Source organism: Aureobasidium melanogenum (genome assembly GCF_000721775.1).
Source record: "Aureobasidium melanogenum CBS 110374 unplaced genomic scaffold scaffold_19, whole genome shotgun sequence".
NCBI classification, from domain to species: Eukaryota; Fungi; Ascomycota; class Dothideomycetes; order Dothideales; family Saccotheciaceae; genus Aureobasidium; species Aureobasidium melanogenum.
The window spans coordinates 368,633-390,964 of NW_024470071.1; the positions used below are offsets into that span (position 1 = coordinate 368,633).

Genomic DNA, 22,332 nt, shown 5'->3' on the forward strand with positions numbered 1-22,332 from the left:
GGGCAGGAAAGACAGAGAACTTGGATCTGGCGCAAAGTAGAACCGATGTGCTGAGCCAGGGAAGAGAAGAAAGGAGAAGAGCAAAAGAGAAAAGACTTCGAGGTCAGAGCGGGAGATTGGGTGAGTGAAAGGACAGATGTGAGAAAGTCGAGAAGCTGAGTGGATGGTGAAGACGAAAAAAAAAACGAGTGAACGAACGAATATGACCGCCTCAGTCCTGTCTCGAATCATCCCTTCCGTACGTCTTGTTCTAGTAAAGCCTACTGTTGGATACTGGATTTAAAGGCACGCGGAAAGCAAGTCAAGTCATAAATGCGCCACTCCATTCAGGGCCAATACATCTTCAGCCATTCTCTTCCCTCCATGACCCAATCTGTATCCAAGGTAACGCTATCATCATCAAACCCATGCTCTGCTCCTGGAACAACTGTCTCTTTCACGTCTCCTTGGGCCTCGCGCACGAACTTCAACGTCCCATCTATCGGTATGAGGGTATCCTTGTCTCCATGAAACATCCAGATTGGCGGCAAAGATTCACCACGCTCCTTGAAAGTTTCCAAATTTTCAAGTGGGAAGAGGCGAGAGTCGCTACCAAGGATGTCCGTGTATCGTCCTTCCAGCAATGAAGCAACGAACAAGTCTGGCTCTCCCTCCTTGGGAATTCGTTCGGCTACGGGCTTTGCAGATTTGGCAGCTTCGAGTTGCTGGTCTAGCCATCCATCTGGGTATGGCGGTGGTGGTTGGCTCCAGATGACTTTGCTGCCAGGCTTGCTGTACCATGCGTCCTTGAGGTCAATCATTGGGTAGTGTGCGATGACTGCTTTGATACCTTTAGTTTCTCCGAGCAGTGTCGACTGAACGGCCATATAGCCGCCTGCTGACTCTCCGGTGATCAGAATATTGGATAGATCTGGTTTTGAATTTTGCTGTGAGAATGAGGTTGACACAAAGGAGGCAAGATGATCATGAAGCCAGGCGTAGAAGTTGTGGAGATCGGATAAGATGTCAAGGCCAGATGATTCAGGCAGTAGACGGTAGTCAGGAGCCACAATGATGGCACTATGAATGGCTGCTAGATCGATGATCCTGAGAGTGCGAGAGCACATCAGTAAGCTGGCTCCACAACACAGATACACGAATATGAGAAACTCGATAGTGCTGGCTTGATTGTCCAATTGAACCTAATCATCGCTCTCGTTGAAGGATTAATAAATTCTTCAGAAGACTTACCATCTAGGAAACCAAGGTTCATAGATTCTGCCACCGTTGATCAAAGCGCCGCCGTGCCATCTTATGAGTATAGGCAATGTTTGCCCCTTCTTGACGCCCTTAGGCACAAACACGCTGACCCCTACCGAGAGATCGTCGGACGTGTATGTTGTGTCTTTGCGGTCAAAGGCGTCAAACTTGGTGTCAGCCATGCAGGTGTCGCAAACGATGGTCAAAGGTGCCAACAAAATACAATTTAGACAGAGTTGTTGTCGACTAGATATGTTGTTGGAAGTGTATTTAGGCTGTATACTGTAAGGTTAGTCGTTGGATGTTGGTGGGGTATCTCGGTAGAATCTTATGCCGGGTGCTTGAACAACTCTAGTTGCACACGCAAAAAAAAAAAAAAAAAACAGATACAGCAGGTGAATGCGATAAGTTATGTCATGCGTCATTAGTCTAGCTAAAACTGCCAAGGTCTGGGTACCAATACAACAGACATGTATAGACATCAATCATTAAAAGGCATCAAGATTGGCTTTTTTTACTCGCAGTAAGCAGTGTGCAAGAAAAGACCATCAGCTGCATCAACATCAAGCTCAGTGCCTTGAGCAATGAAGAAGACGTTGCCCTCAGCAGCATCATAAGACTTGCCATTGGCGGTAAGCTTACCCTTGCCCTCTGTGACGAGCAAGATGCTGGGACCGTTGACAGCCCCAAGAGTCTCCTTCTCGCCCTTGCCGAGTCTTGATACAAGCATGTTGAACTCGCTCATAGGGGGCTTGTAGACCTGAGTCTTGCCGTTCTTGCTGCGGGTGTAAGACTCGCCACGCAGCATGCAAGCCTCAGGGTCATGGGGCTTGAAGGTCAGAGTGGAGGTGAAGAGGTCGGCGGAGTTGCGCTCGGCTGCAGGGCAGAAACCGGTGTTGAGGACGTTGTTGCTGCGGGCCATGCATTCAATGATATCACCTGCGAGGTAGGCATGAATACCATCGGCAGGGATGTAGATACCCTCGCCGGCCTGAAGAACGAGGTAATTCATGGTAACGAGGGCCACCAAAATACCGTTGTCGGTCTTGTCGTATTGCTCGGCCAGACGAGGAATGAGTTCAGGGATATAAGTGTCCTGACCGAATGCAGATTTGTCGAGCTTGGTCAGACCATCGACGACGGAACCGACAGTTTTCTCATCGGCTTTGAGCATAGTATTGACGATCTTCTTGAGGACCTGATCATCGAACTTGCTGTGTTCGGGAACGAACTGCTTCAGAGGGTCGATTTTGAAGAGGGGCTCGATGCGGTCAAGAGGCTTGAAACCGCAGAAAGCTTCGAACTTAGATAGGGCAAGAGCGATCTCAGGCTTGTGGTTAGGGTCTGTGAAATTTTGAGGATCCTCCTTGTGCAGCTTAGCTGCAAGCTCCTTGTTGGGGTGCAGTTGAAGAGGAAGAGCTTTTGCAATGGACAAGACCTTAGGCAAGAAGGGAAGGTTGGAGTGGCCGAACTTGTCGATGACATTCTTTCCAATGAGTTGCTCTGCATTCTTGTCGATGACATCCTGAAGGTCTTCCATTGTCGACTTTACATATGAGGGAAGAACAGGGTATGTACCCATCCACCTGCCAATCTTGTCAGATGTGTTTCTTGTCAAGTGCGCAGGCAAACATACATCTCGGCATATGAGGTCTTGTCGTCAATCTTGAACTGCTTATCAGCCTTCTCGCCATCCCAACCAGGTGTCTTCTCGCAGAGACGTGCTGCGATGGATTCATGGCCCTGCTTTCCCCAAGGGTACTGGTTGCAGGAGCAGCTCAGTTGAATAACGGAATCGACAGGCATTATGGGTATTGTCGGTTGTTGTTTGATAGGAGGAAGATGGAGTGAGAGTGAGAAGAAGAGGCTCAAATAGAAGTTCTGAAGGTGTCAATCAAGTGGGATGTTTTATTATGGATCGCGCGGAGAGGTGACGGATCACTGCTACGTCACAATCGCTCATGCTCTCGGCGAACCTACCTTGGATCATCATCTTGTGTGGAACTTCAGGGCTTACGACTCGCTTTGTAATGCAGTGGCAAGTGCTAGGTAGTTCACTTGCATCGAGATGGAAGACCTGACCGTATATCTTGAAAGGCACATCCAGCGGCTTGTTATTTATAGCCGCCTAAAGGCGGGAGCCGTCTCCGAAGCTTTACTCGGGAGTCTCGACAAGTCAGTCGCGTACCCAAACTACTGTGCAGCGCATCGACTCTCATGGAGCGCATAAGCGGTCTGATTTTGTCGAACTCTGTAGTAGAATCAAGCTTCTCCATGCCCTGAGCTCGACAAGATGCGAGATTAGAGAGCAGCAGATCCGAGCATGGATAGAGTATACAGCGCCAAGCAACAGCCCTTGACTGGTACGCTTGAGGCAGAACGGAGACCCGCGAGAAGAAGGCCGTTGCATACACGGAATACATGTCGGCACTGAACCGTCTTGCATAAGGCAGGACTTATTAAGAGTCAAGGTGAACATGTGGGCGACATGTCTGTGTATGATACAGACAGACAGAGTTTGACAAAAAGCGAAAGCCAGGGGTCCCCTGTTGAGAGTAGACAATAACCGTCGAAGCGCCAAGGAGATTATTATGGAGGGCGCAACTGGACACTTTATGGATCCAGCCCTTTTCGTACAAACAGCCATCAACATCAACAAGTCCCACTTGTCACTTTTGCATCCTGCAGCGACCTCTTACCGTCGTTCTGGTCGTCCTGCGAACTCCCACACCCGAATTGAATCATCAAGCGACTACGCGATGCAGCCATAAGAGCAGGGATACTGCTGCCACTCCTTCGATTTATTAGCTGCTGCTCCTTTTCGGTCGTCCCCATTCCCGACACAGCTCGACAAGGCATAACAACGCACACGACCTCGGACGACCTTGACGAAACACGATCATATAAAGCACACCCAAGATGCATTTCGCTTTCCCCCCTCGCAAAACCTCACATCCCCCGCCCTATGCTGCGCGCTCGTCCCGTTCGGGTTTCTTGCGCTATAGTCAGCTCCGGAATATCCTTGTCTTAGCCGTCGGCGCCCTCATCACATTATACCTGCTGTCTGGCCTGTTTTCAGGCTCAGGAAGTGTGTCAATACCAGCTGGAACACCTAGAGCTGTCGTAGTCACTACGCTTGACCCCTCGTTGAGCCAATCTTACAAAGCTGCCATCAAGGCCAACCGAAAGCACTATGCCGCCAAGCACGGTAAGCAATCATACAATCTCTTTGCCATCATATCTCCCAGCTGACAAGATTGAACCTTAGGTTATGCCGCTTTCTTCCCCAATACGACTGACTACCCCCTTGGCGACAACCCAAGCTCATGGTCGCTCGTACCTGCCATGCGCCACGCCATGGCCCTGTACCCACACACCCCTTACATCTTCTACCTCACCAGCACAGCTTTGATCATGAATCCTTCCTTATCAATCGAAGAGCACATCATGGACCCTCGCCGCCTCGAGTCCCTCATGCTTGTCGACAAGCCAGTCGTCCCTCCGGATTCTGTCATCAAGACTTTCTCGCACCTGAAGGGCGATCGCATTGACTTCGTTCTGTCGCAAGACAACGAGGGGTTGGCAGGTGGCAGCATGGTCATCAGATCCGGAGAATGGGCCAAGTTCTTCCTTGACTCTTGGTTCGATCCTCTATACCGCACCTACAACTTCCAAAAGGCTGAAGCCCATGCCCTTGAACACATTGTCCAGTGCGTATATCCTACGTTTTGCTACAAACCCATGATCGCAACAAGCTAACAAGACTTCTAAAGGTGGCACGGCACAATTCTGGCCAAATTGGCTCTTGTACCCCAGCGCGTTCTGAACTCGTACACACAAGGTCCCGCAGAGGGCATCTACAACGAAGGCGATTTCGTCGCAAACTTCCACGGCTGCATTCGCGACTCAAAACGCAATTGCGAAGCAGAAATGCAACCGCTCCTCACAAGATGGAGGGAAATTACCGACCGAGAGCGATGAGCAAGAGCGCGAAGCACTGTTTGTGTACGAGACAAGACATGTTTATGGCGTCGGGACAGGATTTATCAGATTTTTGAAGGAGGAGAAAGCATAGATCTATTATATGAATATAGGGCAGAGCATATTTGAGCCCCACGTGTTTGAGGAGGTCATGGATATCCAGAGCTGATTTCATCATGACTTGTCTAGGTGAAAGGGGCTTTCTAGATGCTGCTCCGTGCCGATTTCTGGAATCAAAGGCCAAAGTCAACAATTCTTTCATCAGAATATATCAGTGTCACCAAAGCTAACAAGGGTTGGAGTGAGCAATGACAAATTGTGTTTGGTGACAAGGAATTAAGTGATTAATGACAAGCTTGATCACGATTCCCCTAGTCCATGTGGCATGAAAGAAAGAGGTAGCAAACAACCATTGGCGCAGAGCAGTGAGAACAGGGGGTCGAAGAGCTCGTCAATCCATTACCGGAGAGACAAAAGCAAGACACAGCAGTGAGGAGAAACCAAGACATCGAAATGGACACGCTTAACCTAGAAACATTGACCACGTTTCATAGAGTTTCGCAGAGTCAGATAGTGAATCTGGAGAGTGCATCTCAGCGACCCGTATAACTCGCATAACGCATAGGAAAGATGGAGCAGGGGCGGCAGAGCAGGGGGGCAGCATGTGATCGGAACAGGGAACAGACTCCGAGATGTCCGAGATATACCTATGTACTTGACCCTGTCGATCCTCTGTATTTTATTACTCACACCGACTACGGAATCGGATGACATTCGGTTCTCTTGGTGCTGCTGGATTGAGCTTCGCCCGATGAGAAATTTGGCACGACAGACGTCAATGTATTGGTTCTGGTGCAGCTGGGTATTTGTTCGGTACTGCTGGTCGCTCGGGTATGCACTTCAAGCAGGAAAGAAGATCAGGCATCAAGAACAAAACTCGATGGGTTTCACGAGAAAAAGGGCAAGGGCTTGAAGCAGAAAAGCCTGTACTGTGATGTTGGGTGAGGACAGGATGAGCAATGAACGAAGAATGAACAGAAAGGAAGATCGAGAAGAGTCATGATAGGAGGAAAGTAAGAAAGGTCGGCGCTATAAGTCTATTCGTCTTGATCCTTCGAATCATTCAACAAGAAAGACACTAACGTGGTCGCTCAAGGGAAATCGGTTGCGAGAAAAAGAAGAGAGGGTGATATGCAAGACAAGGAAACAGAGCAGCAAAGGAGAAGAGAAAAGAAACAAAGCCGTAGTGGAAGAGGGCGAAGGTGAATAAAGCGTCAGGAAAAGGAGTTGTACATGGTTGGCCGATCATGTCTCTTGTTCTTCTCAGATCGGGAGCGTGTGTGGTATCGAAATCATGACTTTTTTGTCTCATTGATGTGTAGTTTCTTCCTCTGTTTGCTTCTTTTGTCACATCTACTCCTCATCGTGGTAGAATCTCTTCAGTAGGCGCTCGACAACCTTGAACTCTTTCTTTGCTTGCGCGATAGAGACCTTGAGGTTGTCAAGGCAGACGTCGTCGTTGGGCTCGTCGCGTGTGCCGGTTTCATCCTTGTGTGCGCCGTAGTGCTGGATCTTCTCGCAGTGGTCCTTGACTTTGGTCAGACCAAGTGTTGCACTACTACCCTTGAGGAAGTGACCAAGAGCGCTGAGTTGGGCAAGATCTTTCTTTTCACTGTTGTTTGGGCAGTTGAGTCAGCTTGTTGTCTTGTGTATGTGTTTCGCCGCTTGAGAAGCAGGAATTGAAAGACGCACATGTTCTCATCCATCTTGTCGAATGTGCTGTCGGCTTGCTGGAAGAAGTCGAAGACAATGCTTTTGCTGAAATCTCTCTCATCTTCATCGTCGTCCATCTCGAGGATCTGCTCGAAGGTTGCGACATCAATGTTGTCGCCAAAATCGGAGAGTCCGATGGGACCGTCCTCATTCTGTCAATAAACACACACATTAGCCTCAAAGATCAGCTAGTGAATGGACATTGCTGGCATGTACCTTGACCTCAGCTGCAGGCATTTTGGCGTAGATTTGATAGAGATTTGAAAGCGAGAGGCAATGTAGTCGATGGGATCGCAGAGACGGTGTTACAATGTCCGGGCGAGTCGCGTGGCAATGTTGTTGTGCTGGTGACTTTGTTGATCGGCTGATGAATGTCTAATGGCGCAAAAACAGGAAGTTTGGGGCGTTCTTTGAGATGGCAAGGTCACGAGGAAGTCGAGCAGGCGATGCTGTTCGAAGGGCGGTCGAGGCGTTGGTTTCGTTCAAATTCTGCACGGACGAATGACGTTGGAGATGGGGTGTATGGGAAGCTCGTAGCTTGAGATGGACGTAGGGTGCCAAAGAAGTCGTGAGTCGTCGGGAGAGCAAGACACGCGAGACGTTGGAGTCAGAGGGGGATGTCAGAATGGGAAAAAGAATGGAGACGAGGAGTGTGTGTATTAGGTAGTTTGGTCGGAAAGTAGCTGTCGAAGCCGTGTCCACACCCAGGTCAACGCATCCAAACCCAGTAACTTAGTGCATAGTGGGGTTCCCCCTCGGCCAACTAGAAAGATTTAACGAATCTCTGCATCGCCTGCAATATCCGGACATGCCGTTTGTGCTACCATCCCTGATTTCCCTGTCCTCGTGCATGGCTTGCTACAAATTACCACATCACACCTGCAATTGCCGATTCCTCCCTCCTCCTCCTGCTCTAGCTCTCTATCTCACATCTCACTTGGCACGCCTGGAAAAGAAGGGCCAACTGCCTATCCGAGCCCCTTCGAAGATGTTCATTTCTCTGCTGAGAGCCCCAGGCGGCCTTCCTTCCGCTCTCTCCATTTCGGAAGATTATGACGTTGTCGCGTTCTCATTTTGAGTCTGTTCATCCTTCCTCCTCCAGCTGTTGTTTTCTCATGCTGCCCACTCAGCCGTCCCTCCTAGTTGTGACAAGAGACAGGGAGTCTTCAAGAAGAACTTTGTCTTTTCATGTACCATGTCGGAAGAACTTTCTTCTCAACATCTCCTCGGTAGTTTGTCCCAAGGAAAGCAAAGTGGAGGCATCAAATTTCAAGCCACATGCTGCCATTTTAGCGCCAGATGATGTAACCCAGTCTTGTCTGACGACGACCCTGTATTTCTGTTGGAGCCTCTTTCCGACCATGCACCTGTTCTTATCGGCGCGACAGCCATCTGGCCACGCGATCTGGCATCTTCTAAACATGTTTCTTGAGACATCCGTCAAGCTTCTGGCTTTGTTCCACGTTTCGATCGAACGGTGTTCCTTGTTTTGGCCTCCGTGAGACAGAAATTCTTCTCTTCTCCACCGTTGAGCAAGTCGCAGCGGTGTGCACAACGAAAGTAGACAGCCCTTGGCCTTAGCGTGCTCGTTTCCGAACCACTTTTGCGCCACACACCTGCCACGCGATCGTGCTCTTTCCACATTCTGACACCTGACGATCGCAAAATCATCTCAGGGGCTGTTTGGACAAAAGAGCCTCTTCCGTGACCCGAGGTGTGTAGCGCCGGCGCGCGTGCGTGCATATGCTTCGACTACATCTTGTCATGAGACAGATCTGACACTTGGGGTAACAGATACAACGTGCTTTAGAAGCAGGTGGTTTTGGTAACGTGGTTGAACTGTTTTTGGTTCTAAATTTTGTTCTACAGGCTCGCGTGTTCCATATCCTACATTATACTTCGTCAAAAGGCAAGTATTTGGCCCTTGCTTAACCGGTGACCTTGTAGATGGACTCGGCAAGACGCTTAACGTTGGCAGAGGTGATACCAGCAACGGAGATTCTGCCGTCCTTGGTAGCGTAGACACTGTGCTCCTTGGCCAGTGCATCCATCTGCTCAGGCTTGAGACCAGTGTAAGCGAACATGCCGATTTGGCTGGTGATGTGGCTCCAGTCGTGCTTGCTACCGAGCTTCTCGAGGTTCTCCTTGAGGAGAGCACGCATGGTGATAATGCGGTCAGCCATGCCCTTAACCTCGCCCAACCATTGCTTGTTGAGCTCGGGGTCATTCAAGATGGTGGAAGCAACACGGGCACCGTGGACAGGAGGGTTGGAGTAGAGAGGGCGGACCAAGATCTTGATCTGAGAGTCGACACGCTTCTTCTCTTCGGCGTCGGCGCAGACAATGGAGAAGGCGCCAACACGCTCACCGTAGAGACCCTAGGTAATGTTAGCATGCGAAAATCACTATACGGCTTCAAGACGACTGACCATATTCTTGGCGAAACTCTGGCAGAGGGAAATCTGGTGACCCTCCTTGATGAAGTGGCGGATGGGGAAGGCATCCTTGTCAGTGTCTCCACTGGCGAAGCCCTGGTAGGCCATGTCGAAGAAGGGGTAGTGGCCGTTCTCCTTGATGACATCGCTCAAAGCGCGCCATTGCTCCTCAGTAGGGTCGACACCAGTAGGGTTGTGAGCGCAAGCGTGGAGAAGGACAATGCTGCCCTTGGGCATCTTCTTGATGTCCTCGACCATACCCTCGAAATCGAGACCGATGGTGTCCTTGTTGTAGTAGCGGTACTTCTCAACCTTGAGGCCCGAGTCCTTGAAGACGGCATTGTGGTTGGCCCAACTGGGGTTGGGGATGTAAATGGTCTTGTCGCCGGGGTAGAAGCGCTCGAGGAAAGCACCACCGATTCTGAGGGCACCAGTACCAGAGATGGACTGGGTGATGACAATTCTGCCCTCCTTGAGAGGTGCTGAGTCGGGACCGTATGCGAGGACAGCGGCGGCCTTGGTGAAGTCGGGGACACCAGTGATGCCAGCGTATTCCTTGTCAAGGTTCTTCTTGACGACTCTTTGCTCGGCTTCCTTTACTGAGGGCAGGACGTAGGGCTTGCCCTGGTCGTCACGGTATGCGCCAACACCTTGAAACGGTCAGATGTTGTCTTCTCTTGGTTGCGCAGCTGTTTCGTACCGAGGTTGATCTTCTCAGGGTGGCTGTCAGCCTTGTAGGCCTCGGTGATACCAAGAATGGCCTGAATTGTCAGTTTGTTGTTGGCGACGAGGTCTTTGAAGAGTGCTTACATCCTAGATTGCTGTTAGCATAATTCTTCTTCGCGCATGCAAGCTGTTGTTGTACTCACAGGAGGTCCCTGGGGAACTTGCGACCAAGCCGAGGCGGCTCTGATGCTGGACTGCAATTGCAGGCGAAGCTTGGAAGCTTGAGCAGAAGCTCTCAAAGCGGTTCTAGATCTTGAAAGCATCTTGTCGGTGCAGTAAATGAAATTACGATTGATGAGGAAAAGAAGTGAGTGTGACTCCCAAAACTTAACACGCCAGCAATGGTCGTTCTGAATCCTGGAGACGAGAGCTGGGGCAATGACGGATCCCGGCCTTGGCCGCGGTATCGGCCCTAATCTCTGTCCGTGGCATGGTTGAAAAGGCGTGAGAACCGACTTTAACCGACCGAGAGACCATGACTTCGCATATCCACGTCTTCTATGTTTGTAGAGAGCAGCTATGTATGTCGGATCCCAGTGCATCAGACCATACAATGTCTCATCTCGAACCTGACACGTTTACCCGAGGGTTTCAGGCACCAATGTAAATGCACTTAAACTTACCAGAAGTTAAGCTCGTTGTTGTTTTGACTTTGGGCATGGTGACTGTAATATGAGTATATGAGGAAAGAATTACACACTCTGGATTGACTGACTGCAGCCATGAGACGCTCTTCTGGCTCATGTAATCGTGGAGAGACCCTAGAAATGCCTGTCCAAAGCACTTTGTCCACAGCACACTTAGCAGACTACATGATCGGGCGACAACGGTGCCCATAAATTATGTGAGTTAAGCTCAACTACTCTCCCACTCTGCGCATTCCTATACCCTCATCTCTCACTCCATTTCATTCTGACTTTCAAACCCTCGAAAGCCACAGACAGGCGCAGAGAGTTTCCAGTGAACAAGGCTGGACTTCCACAGATACCGCTTGAAGTACAAGTCAGACAGTTCCGAGCAGAATGCGGACATCGAGCAGTGTGACTGGAACGAGATCAAGGAGCTTCTGGACAGTCTGAGAACTCCAGCTTTGTGTTCAAAGTCGGGTTCTACCCTAAGAAGACTGAGCCTGAAGGCCCTTAAGAGGTTACCATAACAGTCGTTTCCCTTGATTTGATCACCAGTTATTAAGATAGTATAGTCCAGCGAGTCTTGACTGTACACAAGATTGGTGTACACTACGAGCCCTGGGGGAGAAGGCTGATGGCACATGGGATTGGAAGGTCAAGCCTACGGTGACCATGATTCTTGTGATGAGTTTCTCCCAGTGAGCACCCCTTCCGTTTCACGAGCATTGTGTATTTATGCATCTAAGGTGGACAGTCTTGGGCATACAGGGTATTGGCTTTCGGAGTCTCGCTTTCACGGACCCAAAGGCCGCACGCATCATAACCAGCCACACGATCAGCTTTGCTGCTATTGTGGGCTATTGTCATCTTTACGGACTATTCACTCGCTATTGAAGGCCGGCAAAAACAGCATGCGACAATAGCGAGTGGCTGGTATTGAAACATAAAACTCTCTCGTAAGTCATCACTCTCCTTCTCCTCGCTGATCAAGATCTCAACTTTCTTGAGCATTCCTCTTCAAGCACTACCATCTTGCTTTACTCTCTTTTACTCTTTGGTACCTCGTCACCTCTGTACCAACCTACACTCAACCTCAATCATGTCTTCCGCTGCACCCACCATCATCACCTTGTCGCCTGAAGACCTTGAGCAAGTTCGTGTCTGCATCAAGTCTCGCGCCCTTCAGGAAAAGCTCTCTGCCATCAAGAATCCTCATGGTGCCATACTCATGACCGCCGCTCCCAACCCTACCTCACGTCTCCTTTCCATGTTCGAAGATGATGCAAAGGAGAAACTCTCCTCCTACCTCAAAGACCCTACTCAACCCTTCACCACACTCCAATCCATGCCCTTGACAAACCGCGATCAACGCAGAGAAGCACACAACCTTATCCGTCAAGTCTCAAACGACAAACTTGACTCTGGTCTCGACAACGAAACTTGTCGCATCAATGTCTTTGTCAGAAACATCCCATCGAAGCAGCAAGAGAATCAACGTCCTCGTCAACAAAAGGCTCAGAAGAAGCGTACTCCTGCCAAAGCGGCTTCTAATTCTAACGCCAATGGCATTCACAAAGCCACTCCACGCAACAAGCCAGCCGCCAGGAGTCTCGCATCTCGCATCACACCTTCAAAGCCGCTCACTACAGAGCAGAAGGCCAAGTTGGCTAAGCACATGCAGTCAGCTGCTCAGGTCACAGCACAGAGAGAAGCTGCGGCTAAGCCTCATCCTGTGAAGCCCTTCGAGTTCAAGAAAATGGATTGGTCGCAAGGAGAGATAACTTACAAGTACAGGGCTGGGACGGAGAAGGAGCCTGAGCTGACCTCTGAGGAGATTGATGAGCAAGCAGAGCGCAAGAGGAATGCAGTCCCACCTCACAGGCGTGGTGCTGCATCTCAGGCAAGGGAGGATGAGTAGATAGATTTATGAAAACGCATGATGGTATCAGAGTTGTCTTCAAATCCAATGAGATGTCTTGCATTGTTCTATCTCACTGGGTGTGGTCTATTTTCAAGAATTGTCCATGCTTTTTTATAGATTCAATCAAGCCTCGTGCTGGACTGGGAGCTCAGCTCGGGACCAAGGAACGTATCGTAAATCAAGAGCTCTACTAATCAATCAATCTTGCAAAACAGCGCTGTAAAAGTGCAGAATAGTATTCAAAATCTCCTCGGGTCTACCAAGACGTCTCACACTGTTCCTGTTGTCCCTTCGTCTATATGCATAAGAGATCCAACCTCTTTGACTGCCACCTCCTTGTAAGCCTCTCCAATGACTTCACCAGTGGAAGAAAACTGTTTCTTGACACCCATCTCACAAATAGCAATCTTCTCAACCGGGACATCAGAAGCCCAAACATGGTCTTTGTAGGTAGAGAGAAGAGACGTGACGTTTATGTACAGAGAAGATTTCGCAGATGGGCCATGACCTGAGGAAGCTTCGTTTGCTTGCAACTCATGTTTCTGCGTTGATACTGTTTCTTCCGTAGTCTGGTCTTTTGGTGGTTTCTCTGTGGTTTGATCTTTGGATGTATCTTCTGTAACTGGTCCTTTGGCTTTCTCTGATGCCTTGGACTTTTTCTTTCGTCCTTTGATGTAGATTGTGTTTACGATTGTAGCATGTAGCTTTAGTGGTCGTGTGTCTGGGACTAGCAGACCAGCGTCTGTGAATGTTTTCCTTAATGCTTGACAGAGGATCTGGAGACGATTTGTTGTATCTTGGGGACGTATGTAGAGGATACTTGTCTTTGAAGGCGATTGCATCGGTTCCAGAGATTCCAGAGAGATCTTGAGGGGAGAATTCAAGAGGTCAGGTATTTGGTTTGGAGATGTGTCCAAGGAGTTTGGAGGCGCTGCATCCGGGTCGTGAGTGTTGGTAGTTGTAGTGGTGGATAGGTTGGCCGGGATGGCTGCTTCACGAAGCAGGTTATCCAGATCAAGAGATTGGAGAAGCGTATTTGCTTGAATTAATTTCTCTTCGTCCAAACTCATGACTCCAAGAGTAAGATGCACTGAACCTAAGGGTCGAATTGCTTTTTCCGGTATCAAAGGCGACGAAGTTTCGCAGGGTGCCTTTTCCTCAGATGCTTTGTGAAGTTCTTCCGGTTGAGCTTTGGCATCGCTGACTGTTTTGGGGGTAGGGACTGCTTTCATTTGCCCTTGCCCTGGTACAGACTCAACTGGACTAGTGTAACACACATGTTCCTTGAACTTCCCGATAGTGGCCTCGAGTTGAGGTTGAGAAATTGAGTTTACAAGAGGAACACATAGGAAATGTGTCAGAGAGGGCTTCTTGGACGCATTGTTTTTCTTGTTTGCCTTTTTATGGTGTCGAGTCATCGCGGTATGAGCACAACGACTGAAAGAAAGCTTGTTACGACAGATGTGGAAGTAGGCAGAGCGTGCAAGAAGGAGCATTAAAGAAAAGTATGGAAAGCAGATGTATGGAATGAGGTCAGCTAAGAATTATAGATGCATACGAGTATCCTACAAGCCCAATGGACGATGTTCCTCGCAGATGGGATCCTGGTCTCTTGAGATCAAACTGATTAGAAAGTTTTGAATTTTGAGAACTTGCTGGCTCAAGGAAAGATGTCACGATGGATGGTATAGACGGCAAGTGCCGCCATGACGACGTGGAGCTCTAGAATTCCATCTCATGCGACCACTTTTCTAGCTGGCAACCACGACCAGACAAACATACAGCAACCATGTCAGACGCCGACACAGAATCGCCGGCTCAGCGTTCAGCTCGTCTGCGCCGCGAGAAGCGCAATGCAAAGATCCAGGCCGAGGGTTCGGACAGATTGGCACGAATCACGCAGTTGAGTGGAAGACCAGCTCCTGCACCTGAAGAGCGTACGCCGCATCCACTTGCATTGACTGGAAGACTTTCGTACTAATGTTGTGCACAGCATCCATGAAGCAAACTCCTACCAAGCCCGCACAAGCTACGCCAACAAAGACACCACAGCAGGCATCCGTTGAAGACCCCGACGAGGTCGACATTTCCGAGCACTACTGGACACCCACTCCTTCAGATCAGACCCAGCTCGCCCGCCTACAGCAACAACAGCAACAGTCTCCCTTTGCGCGACCAGGCCAACAAGATGAGGATCCTATGCTCAAGATGATGCAGTCATTGCTGAGTGGAGATCCTTCAGCAGCAGGTGGCATCCCAGACTCGGCCATGGACGACCTGCCTCCCATGCTCAAGGCTATGATGCAAGGTCAACGCGCAACCCAACAGCAAGCCTCACCACCCACTGGCTCAACCTACCTCTGGCGCATCGTTCACGCCGTCTTTGCTCTCGCTTTGGGCATCTACATCGCAGCCAGTGGTACTTTCAACGGCAGCAAGCTCTCACGCTCAACTTCACTTCAAGAGTCAGACTTTGGCCCTAGGCTTTTCTACATTTTCGCAACTGCAGAAGTCGTGCTGCAATCCAGCAGGTACTTTATGGAGAAGGGAAGGTTGCAAGGAAGTGGATGGTTGGCTACCATTGCCAATTCAGGTCTGGTGCCTCAGCCATATTCCAACTACATCAGCATGTTGGGCAGATATGCTGTCATTTGGCAGACGGTTGTTGCAGATGCCATGGTCGTTGTCTTTGTCCTGGGCTGTCTTGCTTGGTGGAATGGCATGGCTACTGCTTAGTCGATGATGCATCCTTGTGTTGCAAGAATTCATGGCTGATCCAGACTCGTTGTGTCGCTGTCTTTCTCCATATTCTGACGTGATCCCACAGACTTTTGAAAGGTCAAGGAATGCAGTAAAAACATGACATGTGCCCTTTTGTACACGCCCAATAAATTTTTGTAACCCAAGATCCACCAAACGCCATGCAGAAATGTCGTCTTGCCCCTTCCAGGATATAATTTTACACGAATCGACATGATTCTTAGACGGCCGAAGCAACGTCACCTCTTGCCTGTGCCAACAGAGCCTCTTCTCTCTTCTTCTTTTCTCTGACTTCCAAACTGAGTTTGCTGTCTCTTTCGCTGCGTAGCCGTTGCTCCTCGAGCGAGCGCAATGTCTCCAACTCTTCCTGAGTAGCCTCGACCTGCTTCGCGTTTGTAATCTTGATCAGATCGGCCAGAATATTTTCTTGTGTGCGGTGGGTCATGTCAATGGTCTCTGTCCTTGAACTGGGCGAGTAGTTGCTGGGTTGCTTGTCACCGCTCGTGCTGGTAGTAGGAGCGGCACCACTGGTCGGCGAGGCTTCCGGGTCGGCGAAGAAGACGGTCATCAAAGCGGGGTCTGTTTGAGCGGCGGTACGGTCGAGGGTCATGGGAATGGCAGGGTTGTGGAATTTCAGACGGACGAGTTCGTGGCGCCAGAACTTTCTTGGGCCCATGTGACCGCCGTCGATTTTGGGAGCGAAGCGCATATGGATACGAGAGACTTCCCTGGGGAGGACTGCTGCACCGGGACCGAGGCGAATGGCGAGGAGCTGTGTGGATTCATGTCAATTTGATGGTTGGCGGCGGGTGGTAGTAGTGAGAGTGGTGTACCTTCTGCGGCGCTTGTCAGTAAGTTTTGAGGCAGCGGATGACATATAAACGTACAGTTTGCAGCTTGCGCATGCGCTGCAGTAATGAGACCATGGTGGGCAAGAGTTGTGTGTGCTTTGTCTTGACCTTGAACTGGTTGCAAGAACCGACTTGGATTCATGTTCATCCCTTGTCGGCCCGCCGAAGATTGTCCGCCGCGTTCGTTGGTCCATCTTCGTTTCCGTTGCTACAAGCCCTCGAAACAGCTCTCCAACCCATCCAATCTTCATCTACACATCTCGCATCATGTCGGTTGCCAACGGAGGCCCTCTCGCGACCACATCGGGCGGTATGAAGCCCGTTCAAATTGCCCAGGTCAAGGGAAACTCTCGCGAAAACCGCACTGCTGCACACTCTCACATCAAAGGCCTGGGTCTGCGCTCAGATGGCCGCGCAGACACAAATGCTCAGGGTTTCATTGGCCAGGTTGCTGCCAGAGAGGTTGGTTTGCTCCGATTCTTACGCGATCACCCTACTAACATGTCATGACAGGCTGCAGGTGTTGTCGTCGATTTGATCAGAGCAAAGAAGATGGCTGGTCGCGCTGTCCTCCTCGCCGGAGGTCCTGGAACTGGAAAGACTGCCCTCGCCTTGGCTGTATCGCAAGAGCTGGGAACAAAGGTGCCCTTCTGCCCCATCGTCGCCTCCGAGGTTTACAGCACAGAAGTCAAGAAGACCGAAGCCCTGATGGAGAACTTCCGTCGCGCCATTGGCCTGCGTGTACACGAGACAAAGGAGGTTTACGAGGGTGAGGTCACAGAGTTGACTCCTGAGGAGGCCGAGAACCCTCTCGGTGGCTACGGTCGCACCATTTCACACCTTCTCATCACCCTGCGCTCTGCCCGTGGTACCAAGAAGCTACGTCTGGATCCTAGCATCTACGAGGCCATTCAAAAGGAGCGTGTCCGCGTTGGAGATGTCATCTACATCGAGGCCAACACTGGTGCTGTCAAGCGTGTTGGTCGCAGTGATGCTTTCGCTACCGAGTTCGACCTGGAAGCCGAGGAGTACGTCCCTGTACCCAAGGGAGAGGTTCACAAGAAGAAGCAAGTCGTTCAAGATGTCACTCTTCACGATCTGGATATTGCCAACGCCCGTCCCCAAGGTGGTCAGGACGTCATGAGCATGATGGGTCAGTTGATGAAGCCACGCAAGACTGAAATCACCGACAAGCTACGCGCCGAGATCAACAAGGTCGTCAACAAATACATCGATCAAGGTGTCGCAGAACTTGTACCTGGTGTCTTGTTCATCGATGAGGTACACATGCTCGACCTGGAATGTTTCACCTACCTTAACCGCGCTCTCGAATCTTCAATCTCTCCCATCGTCATTCTCGCGTCCAACCGTGGCTCCACAACCATTCGCGGAACTGACAACCTCGTTTCTGCTCACGGTATTCCACCGGATCTTCTCAACCGCCTTCTCATCATTCCCACCCATCCCTACTCGGCAAACGAGATCCGCAGCATTGTCTCAACACGCGCACGTCTCGAGTACAGCAGCGCCGCACCACCATCCCTGCAAGCAGACAAGCCCGGAGCCGCCCAAGGTCTCGTTCAAACTACTCAACTCGCTGACGACGCTCTGGACCTATTGACCAAGCACGGTGAGCGCGTGAGTCTGCGCTACGCCATTCAACTTCTGGCACCCTCTGCTATCCTTGCACGATGCAGAGGCTCGGATAACAACATGGTCACAGCCCAAGATGTCAACGAGGCTGTGGATCTGTTCTGGGATGCTGGTCGTAGTGCCGGTGTTCTGAGGGAGCAAGGCACTAGCACTGGCTTCATCTCATAGAGGGGTATCTCGGTTTAGCGTTTGGCATTTGATCAAAGTTATGGGGAGCAGGTGTTTATGGCGTAGAAACAAGGGGCGGTATGGACAGCGGCCTCGCAAAAGGGGTAGTATTGTACGATTCGAAATGATATCAGCTATTGACCAACAAATCTTCTTCATGATTGGCTTGTCAGTGAAAGATTGCACGATATTAACAAGGAACAGAATGGTGTCCACCAAGAAGCGACTAATGATGGACTCTGTGGACATGTCTATGCTTTTTGAAAACGTTGTATTTTTCCCTCGCGTGTAGTCTGCGCTCTGTGTGGCTTGAGGACGATGATTCAAGTAGAAGTTACAGATCCTGTTACACATGAAGGAAAGATCATTCACAATCAACTTGTCGGTGTTCGGATTTAGAAGCCTTGTCTATGTGCCGTCTGGTCATCTCAGGTTGTTGCAATGAACAATAAAAAGATGTACTTCTACATGGACAGGGTCATGACCGACTCAAGAATGACGAAGTTCTGCGACTCCACATCTTTCAGTCGCGAATGTGCAACCAACCCTTCAATCTTCCTCTACCTCAACCTTTACACATACCATCGCACACTATAGCAATCATGTCATCAACACTCAAGCGCAAGCCCTCTCCCTCTGAAGACGAATCGCTGGCCGAATCATCCAAGCGCCGCTTCACCGAAACCACCATTGATGAACCCACACCATCACAAGACAACGATACAACCGCCTCGTCAGCAGCACCCACACCCACATCAGCAACAGACTCGACAACAAGTACATCCCAAGCCGACCGCTTAGCTCGCTTCGCTGCCCTCCGCAACAGAAACAAGACCTCACGCGACGACAACCGCAAAGCCACAACTCTAGAAGTCTCTCGCGCATCCGCCGATCCGGCTGCCCTAGCCTCCCTCTCCCGCCGCAAAGAACGCGCATCTGAAAAACTGTTACAAGCGCAAACCCTCGAAGACGGCGAAGACTGGGATCGCAAACGCGCCTGGGACTGGACGGCTGAAGAATCCGCTGCCTGGGACAAGAAACTCGCAAAGAAAAAGTCAAACCGCGATAATGTCGCTTTCCAAGATTACAGTCAAGATGCGAATAAAATTTACAAACGTCAAGTCAAGGAGATGAATCCAGATGTTTCAAACTACGAAGCTGAGAAAATGGCTGCGGTGGAAAGGGCTGCGCAATCAGGAGGTTTGGAGATTGTAGAGACGGAAGATGGAGAGTTGATTGCTGTGGACAAGGATGGCAGTTTCTACAGCACAAAGGACTCGACTGATTTTGTGGGGAACAAGCCTAGTAAAGAGAAGATTGATAAGTTGGTTGGTCAGATACAGAAGGCTGAGGAGATCCGATTGAAGAAGAGGAGGGAGAGGAATGGCAAGGAGGAGGATGGCGATGTCACGTACATCAACGACAAGAACAAGCAGGTAAGCCAAGCTGCAATGAGATTCATGGATAAGTATGCTGACACGACATGACAACAGTTCAATCAAAAACTGGCGAGGTTCTACAACAAATATACATCCGAGATCAGGGACAGCTTTGAAAGAGGTACTGCTATTTGAGCAGTTTCGTACTCGATCTCTGGCATTGATGCCATTATTCTATATCATGGACGAAGATACGAAGATGAGATTCGACTCAGAGGCGTACGTCTCAGACCGAAGTCAAAATGAAGAACTTGATTCCCTTGCAAAAGCGCAGGGACGTCACAAACATGCCATCTCTTCTCGACGAATGTTCTTTCCTTTTTCGTCTCTTTCGCTTCAATTTCATTCTAGATATGCTCTACACGGTCGAGAGGGCTTCTCTTTCTCGATGAAATGCTTCTCTTCCTGCCCCAACACCTGCAGTAAACATTCTTCCGCATGCAAAGGACCGTTATAGTGTAACTCTATAAATGCACAGCCTTCTTGCAAAGACTGTGGCTTGCATCGAGAGAGCCTTGTCGAAGGCCGTCTTTATGACCAGGCTCGAATTCAGAACATGACTGTGCATTTTGACAGCTTAAAAACCATCTCATGCCTTGATACGGAGATGCCGAGATTGCCAGGCAAGGTTATACCATACGCCCTGGGATAGGAGTACAATGTTGACAAGAACTACAGTGATTGGTTCAACATGTCGATAAAGAGAGGAATATGTGGAAGAAAAACATGGTCACAATAAGACTATTGATGGTCAAGATTGCACAAGGATACAAGAAGTTATGAAAACATAGAAGATTTTGGGGTGGGAATCATTTTGAAATTGAGAGGTTTGTCTTCCCCAGTTGCCAGACCGCGCTAATTGAATAACAAAACGCCGGTCATGTCGCAAGCAAGACTTTTCATAGCAGCTAAGAAGAAGAAAACATTTAAGCGGAGCGCTCGAGGTCCTTCTTGAGGGTACCCATGAACTGCTTCTTCTCGGCGGGGGTCTGGTAAGCACCGTGACCGAACTTGGAAGAGGTGTCGATCCACTGAAATAATATGTTAGCATATGAAACATAGATGATGAAGACTGATTCGACATACCTTGAGCTCGACCTTCTCGGTGGAGCGGCGAGAAGTGTGGACGAACATGGACTTGCGGAGAGTGACGACGCGCTTCTTGACACCAGGGACGGAACCCTTGAGCATAACGTAGTCGTTGTTGATCTCTCCGTAGCGGACGAAGCCACCCATGGGGGTGATGGTCTTCTTGGAGACATCGAACTCGGTCGAGGCGTTGCCAGCATCGTCACCGCGGCCAATACGGTAGATCTTGTGGTTGACCGAGGTACGGTGGTGGTAACCGTCCTGACCAGCACGGGCAACGGTCCACTGGACTGAGTGGGTGTTAGTAGAAGAAAAGCTAAGGCAAGCAGCAGACCAAACATACCGTGCGAAGGGTGCCAGGCACCGATACAAGCGACCTTACGGAGACCCTTGTGGGTCTTGCGAGGAAGCTTCTTGGTGCCCCAACGGGAGGTAACACCAGAGAAACCGTGACCCTTGGTGACGGCAATGCAGTCAATCATCTCATCCTTCTCGAAGACGGAGCTGATCTCGATAGGCTTCTCGAAGAGGCCGTTGGCGAAGTCGACCTTGTCGGCAACGGAACCACCGTTGACCTGGATCTCCATAAGGTGGGCCTTCTTCTGCTTGAGAGGGGTCTTGGAGATCTGGGTGTGGGCGAGGACACGGACGACAGTGCAGTACTTCTTGATGCGCTCAAGGTCGCGGGTGACGGACTGGCCAGCGTTCTCGGAGTGCTTCTTGGCGTACTTGGTGAAGGCCTTCTTCTTGGACTTGTACCAGTTCTTGTAGAAGCGACGCTTGACCTCGTCGGACAAGTGCTCGGCCCAGACGGTGGTCAGGGAACGGAGACCACGGGGAGTCTCGATGTAACCAACAAGACCAACGGCGACCATCTGAAGAGTGTGTTAGTGAATGATCCAAGTCGAGTAGGGCGTTCGGAGTGGTAGCGTACGGGAGGGGTCTCGATGATGGTGACGGCCTCAACGATCTCCTTCTTGTGGAGCTTGGCACCGGGACGGTCAAGGTCGCGGACGATGGTGGACATGCCGGCCTTGTAACCCATGGCAGCAGTCAAGTGGACGGGCTTCTTGGAGTCATCCTTGGGGAACGACTTGGCCTTACCGCGGTGGTGGACGGTTCTCTTGCGAGGAAGGAAGGCCACTGTGCGCGCGCGTTAGCAATTGGTCCTGGCGATTGTCGATGGTCTTCGTAGGTGCTGGTACTGACAAGAGCCGTGACGGGGAGCCTCGAACTTTCTGTGCGACATCTTGACTGCTGTGGTTAGTTGACAACGAGGATGACCTGGAAAAACGAGAGAGCTGGAGGCCGATGAAATTTGCAAAAGCCCAGAGTGCAAGTCTTGGCACGGTGGTCCTCGCTTAGCCCCTGCGCACGAAGGTCATGTGATTTGCCCTTCCACTTGCACGTCTGGCCTCTGCTTCACTTATTCGACATCCACAACTTGTTCAATACTTTGTGAAGGAGTGGCAAACAACAACGATTGCGTTCTTCTTCACTTCTGCACTTCATGTGGATCCATTGGAGCTGGATTTTACTGATGTTTGTCAGGGAGGAGCAACGCCAAGGCGAACGCTCTAGGGAGAAGCCATCTTGAGCACGCGACTTCTCCCTGTCAAGGCACTTTCTAGCCATAGGATGATAGGTCTGCTTGTGGAAGAAGAAGGT

General features: G+C 50.3%; 12 protein-coding genes across 12 annotated transcripts; 5 read left to right on the forward strand and 7 right to left on the reverse strand.

Annotated features, from left to right (window-relative positions):
- Positions 1 to 326: 326 nt before the first annotated feature.
- Positions 327 to 1,421, reverse strand: M437DRAFT_77297 (alpha/beta-hydrolase; the record flags this gene model as incomplete). The annotated part of the gene is made up of 2 exons (XM_041026781.1): positions 327 to 1,086; positions 1,231 to 1,421. The coding sequence occupies 2 exons, from the start codon at positions 1,419 to 1,421 to the stop codon at positions 327 to 329; spliced, it is 951 nt and encodes a 316-aa protein (XP_040877612.1).
- Positions 1,422 to 1,753: 332 nt separating this feature from the next.
- Positions 1,754 to 3,045, reverse strand: M437DRAFT_68126 (mannose-6-phosphate isomerase; the record flags this gene model as incomplete). Its single annotated transcript, XM_041025060.1, has 2 exons — positions 1,754 to 2,825; positions 2,876 to 3,045. The coding sequence occupies 2 exons, from the start codon at positions 3,043 to 3,045 to the stop codon at positions 1,754 to 1,756; spliced, it is 1,242 nt and encodes a 413-aa protein (XP_040877613.1).
- Positions 3,046 to 4,158: 1,113 nt separating this feature from the next.
- M437DRAFT_54040 (uncharacterized protein) lies at positions 4,159 to 5,220 on the forward strand (the record flags this gene model as incomplete). Its single annotated transcript, XM_041022621.1, has 3 exons — positions 4,159 to 4,447; positions 4,508 to 4,949; positions 5,013 to 5,220. 3 exons carry the CDS (start codon positions 4,159 to 4,161, stop codon positions 5,218 to 5,220), a joined length of 939 nt encoding a protein of 312 aa, XP_040877614.1.
- Positions 5,221 to 6,633: 1,413 nt separating this feature from the next.
- Positions 6,634 to 7,230, reverse strand: M437DRAFT_86676 (histidine containing phosphotransmitter protein; the record flags this gene model as incomplete). Its single annotated transcript, XM_041028510.1, has 3 exons — positions 6,634 to 6,892; positions 6,973 to 7,145; positions 7,210 to 7,230. 3 exons carry the CDS (start codon positions 7,228 to 7,230, stop codon positions 6,634 to 6,636), a joined length of 453 nt encoding a protein of 150 aa, XP_040877615.1.
- Positions 7,231 to 8,921: 1,691 nt separating this feature from the next.
- M437DRAFT_54263 (mitochondrial TPA: aspartate transaminase) lies at positions 8,922 to 10,417 on the reverse strand (the record flags this gene model as incomplete). Its single annotated transcript, XM_041022656.1, has 4 exons — positions 8,922 to 9,371; positions 9,423 to 10,078; positions 10,129 to 10,189; positions 10,298 to 10,417. 4 exons carry the CDS (start codon positions 10,415 to 10,417, stop codon positions 8,922 to 8,924), a joined length of 1,287 nt encoding a protein of 428 aa, XP_040877616.1.
- Positions 10,418 to 11,882: 1,465 nt separating this feature from the next.
- Positions 11,883 to 12,701, forward strand: M437DRAFT_68130 (uncharacterized protein; the record flags this gene model as incomplete). The annotated part of the gene is made up of 1 exon (XM_041025061.1): positions 11,883 to 12,701. The coding sequence occupies one exon, from the start codon at positions 11,883 to 11,885 to the stop codon at positions 12,699 to 12,701; it is 819 nt and encodes a 272-aa protein (XP_040877617.1).
- Positions 12,702 to 12,973: 272 nt separating this feature from the next.
- On the reverse strand, positions 12,974 to 14,122 carry M437DRAFT_54002 (uncharacterized protein; the record flags this gene model as incomplete). The annotated part of the gene is made up of 1 exon (XM_041022614.1): positions 12,974 to 14,122. One exon carries the CDS (start codon positions 14,120 to 14,122, stop codon positions 12,974 to 12,976), a length of 1,149 nt encoding a protein of 382 aa, XP_040877618.1.
- A 371-nt stretch (positions 14,123 to 14,493) lies between these two features.
- On the forward strand, positions 14,494 to 15,440 carry M437DRAFT_68132 (uncharacterized protein; the record flags this gene model as incomplete). Its single annotated transcript, XM_041025062.1, has 2 exons — positions 14,494 to 14,641; positions 14,698 to 15,440. 2 exons carry the CDS (start codon positions 14,494 to 14,496, stop codon positions 15,438 to 15,440), a joined length of 891 nt encoding a protein of 296 aa, XP_040877619.1.
- A 244-nt stretch (positions 15,441 to 15,684) lies between these two features.
- M437DRAFT_53968 (uncharacterized protein) lies at positions 15,685 to 16,390 on the reverse strand (the record flags this gene model as incomplete). The annotated part of the gene is made up of 2 exons (XM_041022610.1): positions 15,685 to 16,236; positions 16,340 to 16,390. The coding sequence occupies 2 exons, from the start codon at positions 16,388 to 16,390 to the stop codon at positions 15,685 to 15,687; spliced, it is 603 nt and encodes a 200-aa protein (XP_040877620.1).
- A 237-nt stretch (positions 16,391 to 16,627) lies between these two features.
- On the forward strand, positions 16,628 to 18,136 carry M437DRAFT_54353 (RuvB-like helicase 1; the record flags this gene model as incomplete). Its single annotated transcript, XM_041022673.1, has 3 exons — positions 16,628 to 16,777; positions 16,829 to 17,825; positions 17,889 to 18,136. 3 exons carry the CDS (start codon positions 16,628 to 16,630, stop codon positions 18,134 to 18,136), a joined length of 1,395 nt encoding a protein of 464 aa, XP_040877621.1.
- A 602-nt stretch (positions 18,137 to 18,738) lies between these two features.
- Positions 18,739 to 19,710, forward strand: M437DRAFT_77307 (SYF2-domain-containing protein; the record flags this gene model as incomplete). Its single annotated transcript, XM_041026782.1, has 2 exons — positions 18,739 to 19,572; positions 19,630 to 19,710. 2 exons carry the CDS (start codon positions 18,739 to 18,741, stop codon positions 19,708 to 19,710), a joined length of 915 nt encoding a protein of 304 aa, XP_040877622.1.
- Positions 19,711 to 20,501: 791 nt separating this feature from the next.
- On the reverse strand, positions 20,502 to 21,913 carry M437DRAFT_68136 (uncharacterized protein; the record flags this gene model as incomplete). The annotated part of the gene is made up of 5 exons (XM_041025063.1): positions 20,502 to 20,606; positions 20,662 to 20,954; positions 21,008 to 21,539; positions 21,599 to 21,807; positions 21,874 to 21,913. 5 exons carry the CDS (start codon positions 21,911 to 21,913, stop codon positions 20,502 to 20,504), a joined length of 1,179 nt encoding a protein of 392 aa, XP_040877623.1.
- Between the last annotated feature and the right edge of the window lie 419 nt (positions 21,914 to 22,332).